This window comes from Microcaecilia unicolor, chromosome 13 (assembly GCF_901765095.1).
Source record: "Microcaecilia unicolor chromosome 13, aMicUni1.1, whole genome shotgun sequence".
Classification (NCBI taxonomy): Eukaryota; Metazoa; Chordata; class Amphibia; order Gymnophiona; family Siphonopidae; genus Microcaecilia; species Microcaecilia unicolor.
This window is the reverse complement of record NC_044043.1, coordinates 99647662-99662466: the sequence shown is the minus strand read 5'-3', so window position 1 is coordinate 99662466 and position 14805 is coordinate 99647662. Positions and strand designations below refer to the sequence as shown.

General features: G+C 42.8%; 1 protein-coding gene across 1 annotated transcript in view; it reads right to left on the bottom strand.

Moving 5' to 3' along the window:
* The window catches only part of SPEN (spen family transcriptional repressor), a 210987-nt gene that overhangs the window by 109672 nt on the left and 86510 nt on the right, over positions 1 to 14805 (bottom strand). The window contains exon 4 of the mRNA XM_030186169.1: positions 223 to 383. Coding sequence (XP_030042029.1) covers positions 223 to 383 — 161 coding nt within the window. The remainder of the gene's footprint in view (positions 1 to 222; positions 384 to 14805) is intronic.

Genomic DNA, 14805 nt, shown 5'->3' with positions numbered 1-14805 from the left:
TACAGCCAACATTTTTATTGCAAATTCAAAACACCTTCTCTGACACCAATTGCTGAAAGTGATGGCTCATTAATCTGTTTGTGCTTCATTTGGGGGGGGGGGGTGTCACTTTAGTTAAATCTTTTTAACTAAAGTGACACCCCCCCCCCCCCAAATGAAGCAATTAGGGGGGGAAAAAAAAAAGCTCATATACTGACAAAAGTTTTAATACCCAGATTTTACCTGTAGAGCGTACTGGGAGATTCTGAACCTTGATGCCAAAACTTTTGCGGGGCTCATCTGTCTCCAGAGATGGAGGTGGTTGGGAAGGTGGTGCTGGAACTGCTGTGGATGGTACAGACCGGGCTGGAGATTCGTCACTTGAACTACTGCTTGAATCACTACTGTGTTTTTAAAAAAAAAAAAAGGAAGGAAGAAAACTTAATGGTGTTAAAATGAACAAAAGATCAGAAGTTGTATTATACAAAGCATGTAAGAACTCTGAATGATTCTATCAAGTACAAGTGCAAGAGCTTTACTTGTACAAACAGCTGATGATACTATGGAAGCAGCTCTCTTGCTCTTCCTCCCCCAAAAGGCAACACCTCCAATGCCCTCTGATTTCTACACTGCCACTGAAAAGCATACGTTGCTCCAGAGCAGGGTATTCATTAGAACCTTCCCTACATGGAGTCATATCTACATCTTGTGTATAAGTACTTTAATTTTTTTTTCATCCTAAAACTTTGACTACTTACTGCTCTACATGATTTTAATATGTGAAATTTTGGACATAACGAAGCCTTATCCAACTAATACTCAACTGGCATCTGTTTCCTCAAATCCATCCCCTACCCCCCCCCCCCCCCCCCCAAGCTTCATGCTTCACCCTTCCCTATTTCTACCCACTTTCCACACAAAGACAAACCTCACATTTAGGATATCACTACTAAGCTTATACAAAAATGATTATAACATATATGAGCCTATTTAACAGCTTAAAAGTGGCTGTGTTGATGGCTGGTATTATACATATATGAGAGACCTCTTATCACTTGATATCACATATGAAATGGATTCGGAAAAGCTCTTATCTCCATATGTAGAATACAATTTTTGTGTCTCTCTTCTCTCCAGCATCTTACTTCACCTTCATCTGTTTGATGCCACCCCCCCTCAAAAAAAAAAAAAAAAAAAAACACAATCTTGTGTCTGTAATTCTCTTCAAACACCTCCATATGATTCAAAGCTCATTTACTATTCCCTGGCCTCAAAAAGGCATAAAGTCTACTTTCACTTAGCAACTTTGCTTCCAATGGCAATCCTTCAAGGTTGATGATACTGTAAAATTTAAAGACCAGTAAAGTCCAAGTAGCCAGCTGAGCCTATGATGACTACAACAATTAGGCCACACTGGCACATCAGTAGGTACCATGAAACTGAATTTCAGAAGCACTTTTTACTTTCTGTAGGCAGGCTGGCTGTCTACATGTCTCACAGTAGTCACACTATTTTGACTACTATAGCTAAAATCAGTACCTAAATATAAAATAGGCCAGAGATGTGAATCCACCCAAGCAGCCCCTCCATTGTGAGGTTGATACAGCTTAGTAGTTACAGTTCCTCAAAAGTAGTCGGCATGGTAGGACAGAGACAAAGCATAGAACACTGTTAAACTTTGCCACACTGTTAAGGGATAAAGCCTGCCAGAATTCAATGTGTGTACTGCAGAGCTTAATCTGACTAAGCCTGAATCACAGGGCAAATCCATCAACTTGGACTCTATCAGAGATGTTCACTGCATTACATCTGATCTGAAGAAGGGGGGTTACCTTTGAAAGCTAATCAAAAAATAAGTTATTTTATTTAAAAAATGGTTATCTTATTTTATTCTCTGTGTTCTGTTTTATTTCTATTTATTACCTTTAAAAGTGGACTAACAAGGCTACCATAGCACAAGGACTATGAACCTGAACCTGCACAGTGCCCTATATAAGACAGAGTTCACAACATTTTGTTCTCTGTCTCCATCTGATAGTAGAGGCATAATCCATATGTCTGGACTTGTCTGGAGGAAGATAAAGAAATCTGGATTTGCCACCAACTGTTGGACTTAATCTGTCCTAAGATGATTAAATAGTTATCCAAATAGTGGTGCTGACCATCACTGCTATTCGGATAGTGCTGGGGTGGTCTGCAGTGATTTTCAGTAGCATTCTCTGGAAAATGCTGCTGAAATTCAATAACTGGCCCCACTCAGCAGCACTTCTTCGAGTTGCAGGTGGTGTTAACTGGATAAGTGTTTTCGAATACTGGGCCACATTTTTGCACTGCCTTCCTTACAAAAGAGTTTCAGTTAATGTATCTAGTCTGTGTATATTGACTACATTGTAAGCTCCATTGAACAGGGACTCTTATATGTGTTTGTACAGCCCTTTGTATTGTAGCACTATAGAAATAATCAATTCAGTGCTGCAATCCAGATAGCAGCCGGCACTCAACGGGGAATATGTTTAAACACCACACCTAGAGTAGAGGAATAGCCTAATGGTTAGAGCAGCAGGCTAGGAACCAGAAAAGCCAATTCAAATCCTACTGTCTCATTACGATCTTGGGTGTCATTTAACCCTCCACTGCCTCAGGTAACAAACTTACCCTCCCTATTTTACAAAGCAACATTGCAATGCTAACACAGCCCATTCACTTTGAATCACATCATACCTTATACTATTAATTTATCTTGTTGGGCAGACTGGATGGACTATACAGGTCTTTTATCTACTATGGGCTGTGTCGGAATTACCACACCGGCAGTCGTCAGTGCAGCTTTGTAAAGAGGGGGGGGGGGGGGGGTTAGATTTTAAACCCTCTAGGGACAGAAAATACCCAGTACATAAATATAACTTGCCTTCAAAATACTCAGAAAGGCATGATCTAAACCAGTGATTTTCTACCCAGTCCTCGGGGACCACCTGGCCAGTCAGGTTTTCAGAATACCCACAATGAATAAGGCATGAGAGAGATTTGCATACTAAAAAGACACTGCATGCAAATCTCTTTCATTTATATTTATTATGGATATTTTGAATATCCGACTGGCCCAGGAGGTCCCTGAGATCTGGGCTGAAAACCACTGATCTAAATCCAAATTTCCCTTCCCCTTTCCTTTGTGCCTTAAAACAAATGTTGACCAGAGAGTTTAAATACTGACCCGATAATATAAATAAAAAGTGCCATGAACAGAATAAAACAGGGTTTAAGTTGTAAAATAAACTCCCAAAAGCTTCTTTTTTTTTTTTAATAGTTTGAGGGAACGTATGCACCCAGCTCAGTAGTCAATTCCAGGCATTTGGTGCAGAAAGGTGGAAAGTACATTCAAAAGTGTCACAAGATCAATAAAGGTCACCTACAGGGATCAAGTCTGCTTAATTTTTACATGTTGTTTTTATAGATGAAAAAGGCAAACATTATTTTAGCATGTTATGAAGCTCACACACCATGAGGCGTATTTTCAAAGCACTCAGACTTACAAAGCTCTATAGTAATCTATGGAACTTTGTAAATCTAACTGCTTTGAAAATAAGCCCCTATTTGTCCCTTTAATTAAAACAAATAGTTACAGCACTTTGCCAAACACACCACTGTAAGAGCTATCTCTCCAAGAACGGGGGGGGGGGGGGGGGGGGGGGGGGGGGGGCGACACGGACCTTTGTTTCCTTAGAAAACAGGATATGGGGGTGGGAAATGTCTGCAACCATATTAAGAGTTCAAATTAAAGGTTAAAATTTAATAGCGGGGGTAGATCAGCAGCATAGATTCTAGAATCCCAGCGCACAACCATTCATCAGAGCACGCAAAAGTTCATTTGTGTAAGCTATTTCATTATATCATTATACAAATTTTTTAATAATGGTTTTCGATTTTATTTTTTAATAATAACTTTTTTAATGACTTGTTTCACATAAAAGCATGTCTCATAGCTCATCTGAATCCTCATCACCCAACAACACTTTAATTAAACTTTGAAATGCACTTGGAAAAATAGCTTAATACGCTCACAATGGTCGTGCTTATGAGCTAAGTATTAAGCTATTTTTTCAAGTGCATGTCAAACTGGTGTTGAAGAGGACACTGGGTAGTTGCAAATGGACACTCATTGCACAGTAACCCTAGGTGGGTCACTTCATTTGAGCTAGAAGCTCAAAGGAACAGAAAATGCAAAAAATTCAAATGTTAAATTCTATAACACAATTAAGAAAAGGTGAGGGAAAGTTAACAGTACTTGTTTTTAATATTCAAACTCCAAATAAAGTTCTCACAGACAGCACTTCCCGAGGTATAAAAAAATGAACTCAATCATTGAAGTGAACAGAAAGCTGGCATTGTGCTGGACTACTTCTGCCAAATTTCTCAAACTGTTCTTAAATATGGAATTTCTACAGTCCAGAGAGATTTGGAAGGATCAAATCTCATCATGCCTATGGTATACTGACTATTAGGTCATATGGTAATTCCCAATTTAATTCATTTATAAACCTCATTAAAAAAATATCTGACTAGGTCTTCTTGAGAAACAACTCACTTAACATATGCTACACAGTCTTTCAAGAATTTCCATGCTAAACAAACAAGTATTGCACCAAAATATTTTTTCTACAGCTAAATTCTTAAAGCTGCACCTGTGTTGTGTTAACTTACTGCTATCATGTTTGCAAAAATGTCAGAAACAAGGAGAAATTAGTTCTTACCTGCTAATTTGCTTTCCATTTAGTCCCTCCGGACCGGCCCAGAATGTGACTGATGGCTTGTGCATGCCTTCCAGAAGATGGAGAACTTTGACTCTAGAGAGATAGCCAATAAGAGCCCTGCCCAGCTAGAAACAGAGTCAGTATTAGTGTGCCAAAGCAGAAGAAAAAGGCCCGTTCTGTGCACCCGAGTAACTTCAAGAGTCTCCAAGACTCTTACTAAGACTTAGTAAGCATGAGAATTTGCCAAAATTCACTGCCCCTTATCATTGGGCTTTTCCAAATCCAAAACCTGTGCCACTGAAGAGTGAAATGGAGATACATTCAAATCCGCACACCAAGCCTCAAACACTTGCCAAGTCCTGATATAATTGAGAGGCTGACCTACGTTGCAACCGAAGCATAGTGGCCACCACTGCGGCTGAGTAACCCCTCTTCGTCAACCACGCCCACTCAGAGTGGGGCCGTAAGACAAAATCGAACCGGATCTGGATGAACCACCGGATCCTGGAGTAGGAGATCCTGAGACTCCGGAAGTTTCAGCGGAGAGCCAACAAGAAGGCGCTGGAGATCTGCGCACCAAGGCCTGCAGGGCCAATCTGGCACCATCAGGATTACTCGACCCCTTTGCGCCTCAATCCTCTAAATTCACATGCCCCAGCAGAGGCCAAGGAGGAAATGCATAGAGAAGCCCAGGAGACCAATGCTGGAGAAGAGTATCCATGCACTTCGCTTTGATATCTCTTCCTCTACTGAAAAAATTGAGGCACTTCTGTGTTGAGACTCATGTTTCAGGAGATCGTAGCTCACTGGGAGCTTCCAGTAATGCATCTCTTATCCATGCATGACTGGAAGCCCCCAGTGAGCTACGATCTCCTGAAACACATACACACCAAGAGCCTATTCCCTGGTTCCAGAGTGTTGCGACTAAGAGTGTTGCGACTTACCGTTCAGTGAATCCATACTGCCCCAATTTGACTGCCCCTATCGGACCGACCGTTCACTTGTCTATTAGATTGTAAGCTCTTTGAGCAGGGACTGTCTCTCTTTGTTAAATTGTACAGCGCTGCGTAATCCTAGTAGCGCTCTAGAAATGTTAAGTAGTAGTAGTAGTAGAAAGTCCGCCAGAACATTCACCACTCCCACTACATGAGATGCTGAGAGGGCGACTAGATGAAATTCCACCCAAGACACGAGCTGCGCCGTCTCCAGTTCCAGTTGTCGACTCCTTGTCTCCCCTTGCCGACTGACATAAGCTATTGCTGTGACATTGCCTGAAAGGATGTAAAACCGACTTGCCTACTAACAGCAGGCGGAACACTTCGAGCGCCAGATGAATTGTTCTGGTTTCCAAGAGGTTGATCGAGAAGTAAAAATCTCTGGACAAGACCAAAGCCCTTGCACATACTGTCCCTGACTGTAAGCTCCCCAGCCCTTGAGGCTGGCATCTGTTGTGACTACCATTCACCATGGCAGTTCTAAAGGCACCTCCTTGGCCAGATTGGTTGTGTGAAGCCACCAGCAGAGGCTGCTAAGCTCCCAAGCCCACAGAGGCAACCCTTCCTGAAGGGGGTCCCTCTGAGACAAACATCTGGCCAGAAAGGACTTCTGCAAAGATCTCATATGCGCCCTGGAAAATATGGACAGCATGACTAGACATTTGAGTATTAGGAAACTGAATTTTCCACATGTTTATTCTATGGTGCCAAAGGACTTATTTTATAAATACTTAAAAGACGTTTCCAGATACTACATTACCACCTTTAAATAATTTTAAAGGTGGTACTCATGGGAAAGAGAGACATGAACATCAACTATAGATGTGACTGGCTTATTGGAAGCCTCCTGGGAGATCTACTTTTGTTGTATCCTTCTTTTTCTCTCAAGACAAGGACTCTGTCATGTGTTTATATTTCGCTATCAGAACATTGATATTTTTGGTGCTAAATTGTGCATTTTTCCTGACATAGGTAAAAAAAAAATCCCAGATGAGGTAGAAGGAGTTCCATGCCATGTGACAGCAGGTTCTCATTCTGGAGGCAAAATTTTTCCTGCATTTTCCTTGTAAATGCAGGATACAATTGAGAGAGGCCTCTCTTGTATTATTTGATCCTGTTCAATTTAAGAGCATTCATTCAGAGTCATTCATCTAGCAATGCTGCGATAAATAATGCTACCCAAGCTTAGGGAGTATAATATATGCCAAGTGAGTTAGCACTTATTTTGCCCTGTGGTTATACTATTTCTTTAGAAATTCTCTGAGTTCTAGGTCACTCCTTTGCATTGTAGGCTAAGATTGGAGTGGAGGAGTGGCCTAGTGGTTAGAGAACCAGTCTTGCAATCCAGAGGCAGCTGCTTCAAATCCCACTGCTGCTCCTTGTGATCTTGGGCAAGTCACTTAACCCTCCATTGCCTCTGGTACAAACTTAGATTGTGAGCCCTCCTGGGACAGAGAAATATCTAATGTACCTGAATGTAACTCACCTTGAGCTACTACTTGAAAGATGTGAGCAAAATATAAATAAATTTGCTTTTCCTTTATATTGTTATTTCTTTTCCTGTTAGATTGGCAGGGATTTATAATTCTTATTATTTGGAAAATTTCTAATCAAGATTGTAGGACTTGTTAGAAAAATTGTAAATGTTATTAAAAAAAAAAGAAAGACAGCCAAACGCTGGGAATGAAAGGGGAGGTGCTGTTGCTGGGAGATTTCAACTTTCTGAGAAGTTCTGAGAGAAGAGGACATTTCTGTGGGTAAGTGACATTATTTTATTCTGTGTTTGGTAATTTAAAGATTGGGTTTAAAAAAGGTATTGTAGGATATTGATAAACACAGTTAGAATTAAAAAAAAAAAAAAAGCAAACTTTACTAGCTAGTCACCAGTTTTAAGACTTGAATTTTTGTGTCACAGTAGGGCCTAGTTCAGTCTTTGAAAAAAAAGTAAAAATAAGAGAGAAGAATTATTAACTAGCTTCCGTAGTATACAACCTTTTTCCTCATAGTTTTAAACTGAAACTTTCTCTAGAGGTAGAAACTTCACAGCCAAGAGTATAAAAATGATAGTTGCAAGGTTTAAACGGTCCTAAAAGAAAGTTATTTTTTGTTCTTTCCTGCTGGAGAGGTAGCACTACTACTGACCTAAATCAAGTGTTAATTAAGGTGTGAGGAGCTTCAAAGGTTTTGTTTGAAACAGTCTCCTTAGAATCCAGTATGGCAACACTTATATATTTAAATACTTTCTTGGTAGTTTAAAAAAAATAATAATTTAGATAGAGCACATTGTTTTGCAGTTCAGATAGTTTGTTGGCAGCCTAAGGGGTGTATTGACCTTTCTGTTTTGTGCACCTGTGTGTTAAACTTGTCTTAGTCTGGAGGCTGAAGCCCGTAGAGGTCTCTTCTAGCCTTGGGGGTGCTACACTTGGGTGGCCGGGTTCCTCCTCCCATCCTCCCGTTGACTCCTGGCGGCACAGTACGCTGCTGTGGGTCTGTCTACCTCCTTCTCTTTGCGGGAAGAGAAGTTTGAGGGCTGGGAGAGGCAAGCTGCATTTAAAAAAAAAATTAAAGCAAATTTCACCGCTGATTGAGGTACGAACGAGCAGAGTATCTCTGTTCCCGCTTTTGAGCGCTGTGGCTTAATTTTTAAGGGCTCTGAGTGGTTTAAAAAATAAAGATGATGGCAGAGAAACTTCGCTGTGATACAGTGTGTCAGCAGTGAAGGCTCAGAGCAGGCGTCCAGACCAGCAGACCTGAAAAAAACTGGTACCTTGGCATTGACTTGAGTCGCCATCTCTGGAACACCCCACGTTTGACAAACCAGACAAAAGGCGTCCTCAGGTAACATCCACTCCGCTGGATCTAGGAGATGCCGGCTGAGAAAATCTGCCTGCACATTGTATTTCCCCGTAATGTGAGCTACCAAGAGATACAGCAGATTGGCTTCCGCCCAATCCAAGAGACGAGCCACCTCGAAACAGCTCTGTTCTGTATGCTATCCTTGCGATTGATGTAAGCCACTCGGACCGACTTGTTCACCAGCAGAGCCTGAAACTCCCATAAGGCATACATTACTGCCCGCAGCTCCAGTCGATTGATCAGCCAAGCCACCTCCCGCATGGTCCAAGCGCCATGAGCATACCGATGGAGACAATGAGCACCCCAACTGGAAAGGCTGGCATCCGTCATCACGACTACTCACTGCAGAGAGGCCAGCGGCATCCCCTTCATTAAATTGTTGTCGAGGAGCCACCAGGTCATACTGCAGCGGGCCTAAGGAAGTCACAGAAGTCAGAGTTAATAAAGCTGGGAAACCGGTGGTCACTGACTCAGGAGAGACCATTTCAAAGGTTGCATGTGAGCCCGAGTCTACGGGACCACCTCAAGAGTGGTTGCCATGGAACCCAACACCTGCACAAGGTCCCAGACCTGAGGGCTCAACAAACAAAGAAGATTGCGAATCTGAGACTGCAACTTGATCCTCCTGTCCTCCGGCAAAAACACGAGGCCCTGGACCATGTCAAAGCAAGCTCCGAGAAACTCTAAGATCTGAGATGGGACCAGATGACTCTTGGGAAGTTTTATAACCCAGCCTAAGGACTGTAATCGAGCTATAACTCGATTGGTAGCCTGCTGACTCTCCTAGAGGGAGTCCGCCCAAATCAGCCAATTGTCTAGGTAAGGATGTCCTTCCACCTGAGGGCCGCCACCACAACCACCATGACCTTCGAAAAGGTATGCGGGGCAGTGACCAGACCAAAAGGAAGAGCTCAAAACTGAAAATGGCTTCCCAGGACGGCAAAACGCAGGAAACACTAATGGGAAGTCCAAATAGGAATATGTAGATAGGCCTCCTTGAGGTCCAACGTCGTGAGAAATTCTTCCGGCTGAACCGCTGCTACCACCAAGCAAAGTGTTTCCATGCAAAAACATCGCACTCTGAGGGACTGATTGACCTTGTGTAGCTCGAGAATAGGACGAAAGGATCCCTCTTTTCGGTGAACCATGAAATAAATGGAATAACGCCCCATGCCTACCACTGAGAGAGGAATCGGAACCACAGTCCCTAAGTCCAACAGGGAACGCAGAGTGGTGTCGACAGCCGCCCACTTGGTGACAGTAGTGCACTTAGACACCAAAATGCCTCACTGACAGGCGCAGCAAATTCGAGTTTGTAATCGCCTCTGATGATATCCAAGGCCCACTGGTCTGATGTAAGATTTGCCCACTCTTCGTAAAAAAAAAAAAAAAAAAAAAGGTCAACTGACCCCCTATTCTCTGGAACGAAGAGAGGGCCAGCGTCCCATCATTGGGAAGAAAGTCCAGGGGCTCCTGGATGAGTTGTGGCAGCAGCCAGTTTCCGGTCCTCCACCAAAAGGACGACCACTGCTGAAATCTAGGGCGCTGAAAGGAAGTCGCAGGGCGATCCGGCCGGTACCAGTGGGCCTCCTGAAGACAAGGCCGGGAGGTCCCGACCCGAGGGGTGGACCTGGATCTATCGTTTGGAAGACGTTGACCCTTGGAGTCCCCCAAATTCTTAACAATCTTCTCCAGGTCCACACCAAATAGGAGCTTGCCCTGATAGGGTAATCTAGTGAGGCACTGCTTGGAGGCCAAATCTGCCGGCCAATGGCAGAGCCACAACTGATGTCAAGAGGATGTTGCCAAAGCCATCTGCTTGGCTGAAGTATGGGCGAGATCAGAAAGGGAATCTGCCAAGTAGGCCAATCCCAGTTCTAGATGAGATCCTACGGAGCCCAAGGCTGAAGCCGCATCCGCATACTGCTCCAATGCCTGCTGAAACCAGCTAAGGCACACCCTGGCTGCGTACGAACTACAAATAGAGGCCTGGAGGGCCAAAGCCGAGACCACAAAGGCCCGTTTCAAGGAAGCCTCCAGACGCCTGTCCTGCATATCCTTGAGAGCTACACCACCCTCCACAGGGAGGGTAGTCTTCTTCGTAACCGCCGTCATCAGCGCATCCACTGTAGGAAGACCAAACCTTTCGGTCCAACCAGCGGTGACAGGGTAAAGACAGGCCTTAGCCTTCACATCCTGAAGACCTCCATTGGGGTCCGACCACTGAGCTGAAATGAGCTCCTGAATAGACTCATGCACAGGGAATGCCTTAGCAGGCTTCCTGGTGCAGGCCATTTTAGGATTAAACACAGTAGCTGTAGCCACCTCAGGATCAGTGACATTCAATGCCGCCAAAGCGCTGGAGATCAGGGAAGGCAACTCATCTTTATGGAAAACACGAATAGCAGAGGGATCATCAAGTTCCTCCTGAAACAATTCGCTCTCCTCCAATTCATCCAGACATGAAGGGTGGAGAGAATCCCCTGAAAAGGCAGCAAAAGAAGGTGGGTGAAGAGACCACCGACCACCCATCTTCTCTTCTGGGCAGAGGATCCCAAATCCTGAGAGGAATACCCTGAGGAAGAATTAGCCAGGAGCTGTGCCTGAGGGAGGGTCCATTTTAATATGTAAGCCTGATGAAGCAGCAGAATAAACTCAGGAGAAATCCCTTCCCCCACCCCACCAGCTCCACTAGAAGGGCCAGAGGTAGGAGCGAGGGAAGAAAGAGGAGCCCCAGACAAACAGAAGTTCAAAGTAGCAGAACTGCAAGGAGGATCCGACACTGCCATCAGCTGATCAATAGCAAACACAACAGAACCTGCAGACAAGATGGCACGCATGCTGGACGGCTCAGGGCGGGAACTCAGGGACCCCGAAGTTGCTATCTATATCTAATGATCGAATCACCAATTACAACAATGGCCTTCACCACATTTTCTGGCAACAAATTCCAGAGTTGAATTACACGTTGAGTGAAGAAAAATTTTCTCTGATTCATTTTAAAATTACTACTTTGTAGCTTCATCGCATGCCCCCTAGTCCTAGTATTTTTGGAAAGCGTAAACAGATGCTTCACGTCTACCCATTCCACTCCATTCATTATTTTATAGACCTCTATCATATCTCCTCTCAGCTTTCTTTTCTCCAAGCTGAAGAGCCCCAGCCGCTTTAGTCTTTCCTCATAGGGAAGTCGTCCCATCCCCTTTATCGTTTTCGTTGCCCTTCTCTGCACCTTTTCTAATTCCACTCTATCTTTTTTGAGATGCGGCAACCTGAATTGAACACAGTATTCGAGGTGGGTTCGCACCATGGAGCGATACACAGGCATTATAACATCCTCATTTTTGTTTTCCATTCCTTTCCTAATAATACCTAACATTCTATTTGCTTTCTTAGCCGCAGTAGCACACTGAGCAGAAGGTTTCAACGTATCATCAACGACACCTAGATCCCTTTCTTGGTCAGTGACTCCTAACGTGGAACCTTGTATGACGTAGCTATAATTCAGGTTCCTCTTTCCTACAAGCATCACTTTACACTTGCTCACACTAAACATCATCTGCCATTTAGACGCCCAGTCACCCAGTCTCGTGAGGTCCGTTTGTAATTTTTCACAATCCTCCTGCGATTTAATGACTTTGAATAACTTTGTGTCGTCAGCAAATTTAATTACCTCACTAGTTACTCCCATCTCTAGGTCATTTATAAATATGTTAAAAAGCAGTGGTCCAAGCACAGACCCCTGGAAACCCCACTAACTACCCTTTCTCTGTCCATTTAACCCTACTCTCCGTTTTCTATCTTTTAACCAGTTTTTAATCCACAATAGGACACTACCTCCTATCCCATGACTCTCCAATTTCCTCTGGAGTCTGTCATGAGGTACTTTGTCAAACGCCTTCTGAAAATTCAGATACACAATATCAAGCGGCTCACCTTTATCCACATGTTTGTTCACCCCTTCAAAGAATTGTAATAGATTGGTGAGACAAGATTTCCCATCACTAAATCCATGTTGGCTTTGTCTCATTAATTCATGCTTATGTATATGACTCTGTAATTTTGTTCTTTATAATAGTCTCTACTATTTTGCCCGGCACCAATGTCAGGCTCACCGGTCTATAATTTCCTGGATCTCCTCTGGAACCTTTTTTAAAAATAGGCGTTATATTGGCCACCCTCCAATCTTCCAGTACCATGCTCGATTTTAAGGATAAATTACATATTACTAATAGCTCCGCAAGTTCACTTTCCAGTTCTATCAGTACTCTGGGATGAATACCATCCGGTCCAGGAGATTTGCTACTTTACAGTTTGTAGAACTGCCCTATTTCATCCTCCAGGTTTATAGCGAATTCATTCAGTTTCTCCGACTCGTCAGCTTCGAATACCATTTCTGGCACCAGTATCTCTCCCAAATCTTCCTCGGTAAAGACCAAATCAAAGAATTCATTTAATCTCTCCGCTATAGCTTTGTCTTCCCTGACCATCCCTTTTACCCCTTGGTCATCTAGCAGTCCAACCAATTCTTTTGTCGGCTTCCTGCTTTTAATATATCTAAAAAAAATATTTTTACTATGTGTTTTTGCCTCCAATGCAATCTTTTTTTCAAAGTCCCTCTTAGACTTCCTTATCAGCACTTTGCATTTGACTTGGCATTCCTTATGCTGTTTCTTATTATTTTCAGTTGGTTCCTTCTTCCATTTTCTGAAGGATTTTCTTTTAGCTCTAATAGCTTCCGTCACCTCACTTTTTAACCATGCCTGCTGTCATTTGGTCTTCTGTCCTCCTTTTTTAATACTACTACTACTATTTAGCATTTCTATAGCGCTACAAGGCGTACGCAGCGCTGCACAAACATAGAAGAAAGACAGTCCCTGCTCAAAGAGCTTACAATCTAATACGCGGAATATATTTGGCCTGGGCTTCCAGGATGGTATTTTAGAAACAGCATCCACGCCTGATGTAAATTTTTGACCCCTGCAGCCGCTCCTCTAATTTTTTTTTTCACTGTTCTCATTTTATCATAGTCTCCTTTTTTAAAGTTAAACGCTAACATATTTGATTTCCTATGTATACTTAGTTAAAAGCTAACAATATGGAGAACAACCACAGGAATGGTTATTCTTGCAGCAATCAGCTAAAACAGCACAGCATTCTCCATATTGTTTCTTAACAATTCTATAAAGTTGTGACCCGAGGAAGGCACATAACAAACACGGTCCGTGTTGGGTCTGAACTGTTTTTGCAACTTTTATTAGAGAATAAACTTTTTATGCTTGAAGACATTGGACTTCTGGTAGTTCTTGGAACTTTCTTCTTCCACTCTGTGCTCGTCTGATACATCGTAATACATAAGAACATAAGAGTAGACATACTGGGTCAGACCAATGGTCTATATCTAGCCCAGTATCCTGTTTTCCAAACAGTGGCCAAGCCAGGTCACAAATACATGGCAGAAACCCTTATCCAGGAATTTGTCCAAACCTTTTTTTTAATCCCAGATACGCTAACCGCTGTTACCACATCCTCTGCCAGAGTTGCAGAGCTCAACTATTTGTAGAGTGAAAAAATATTTCCTCGTATTTGTTTTAAAAGTATTTTCATGTAACTTCCTCGAATGTCCCCTAGTCTTTGTACTTTTGGAACAAGCAAAAAAATCAATTTACTTCTACTCATTTTACACCACTCAGTATTTTGTAGACCGCAATCATATCTCCCCTCATCCGTCTCTTTTCCAAGCTGAAGAGCCCTAACCTCTTTAGCCTTTCCTCATATGAGAGGAGGTCCATCCCCTTTATCATTTTGATTGCTCTTCTTTGAGCCTTTTCTAATCCTGCTATATCTTTTTTGAGATACAACGACCAGAACTGAATGCAATATTCAAGGTGCAGATCACCATGGAGCAATACAAAGGCATTATAGTATTTTCGGTCTTATTCACCATCCCTTTTCTAATAATTCCTAGCATCCTGTTTGCTTTTTTGGCCACCGCCACACACTGAGCAGAAGACTTCAGCATATTATCTACAACGACACCTAGATCTTTTTCTTGAGAGCTGACCCTCAAGGTGGACCCTAGCATTAATAACTATGATTCAGATTATTCTTTCCAATGTGCATCACTTTGCATTTGTCCACATTAAATTTCATCTGCCATTTGGACGCCCAGTCTTCCAATTTCCTAATGTCTTCTTGCAATATTTCACAGTCCGCAAGTGTTTTAG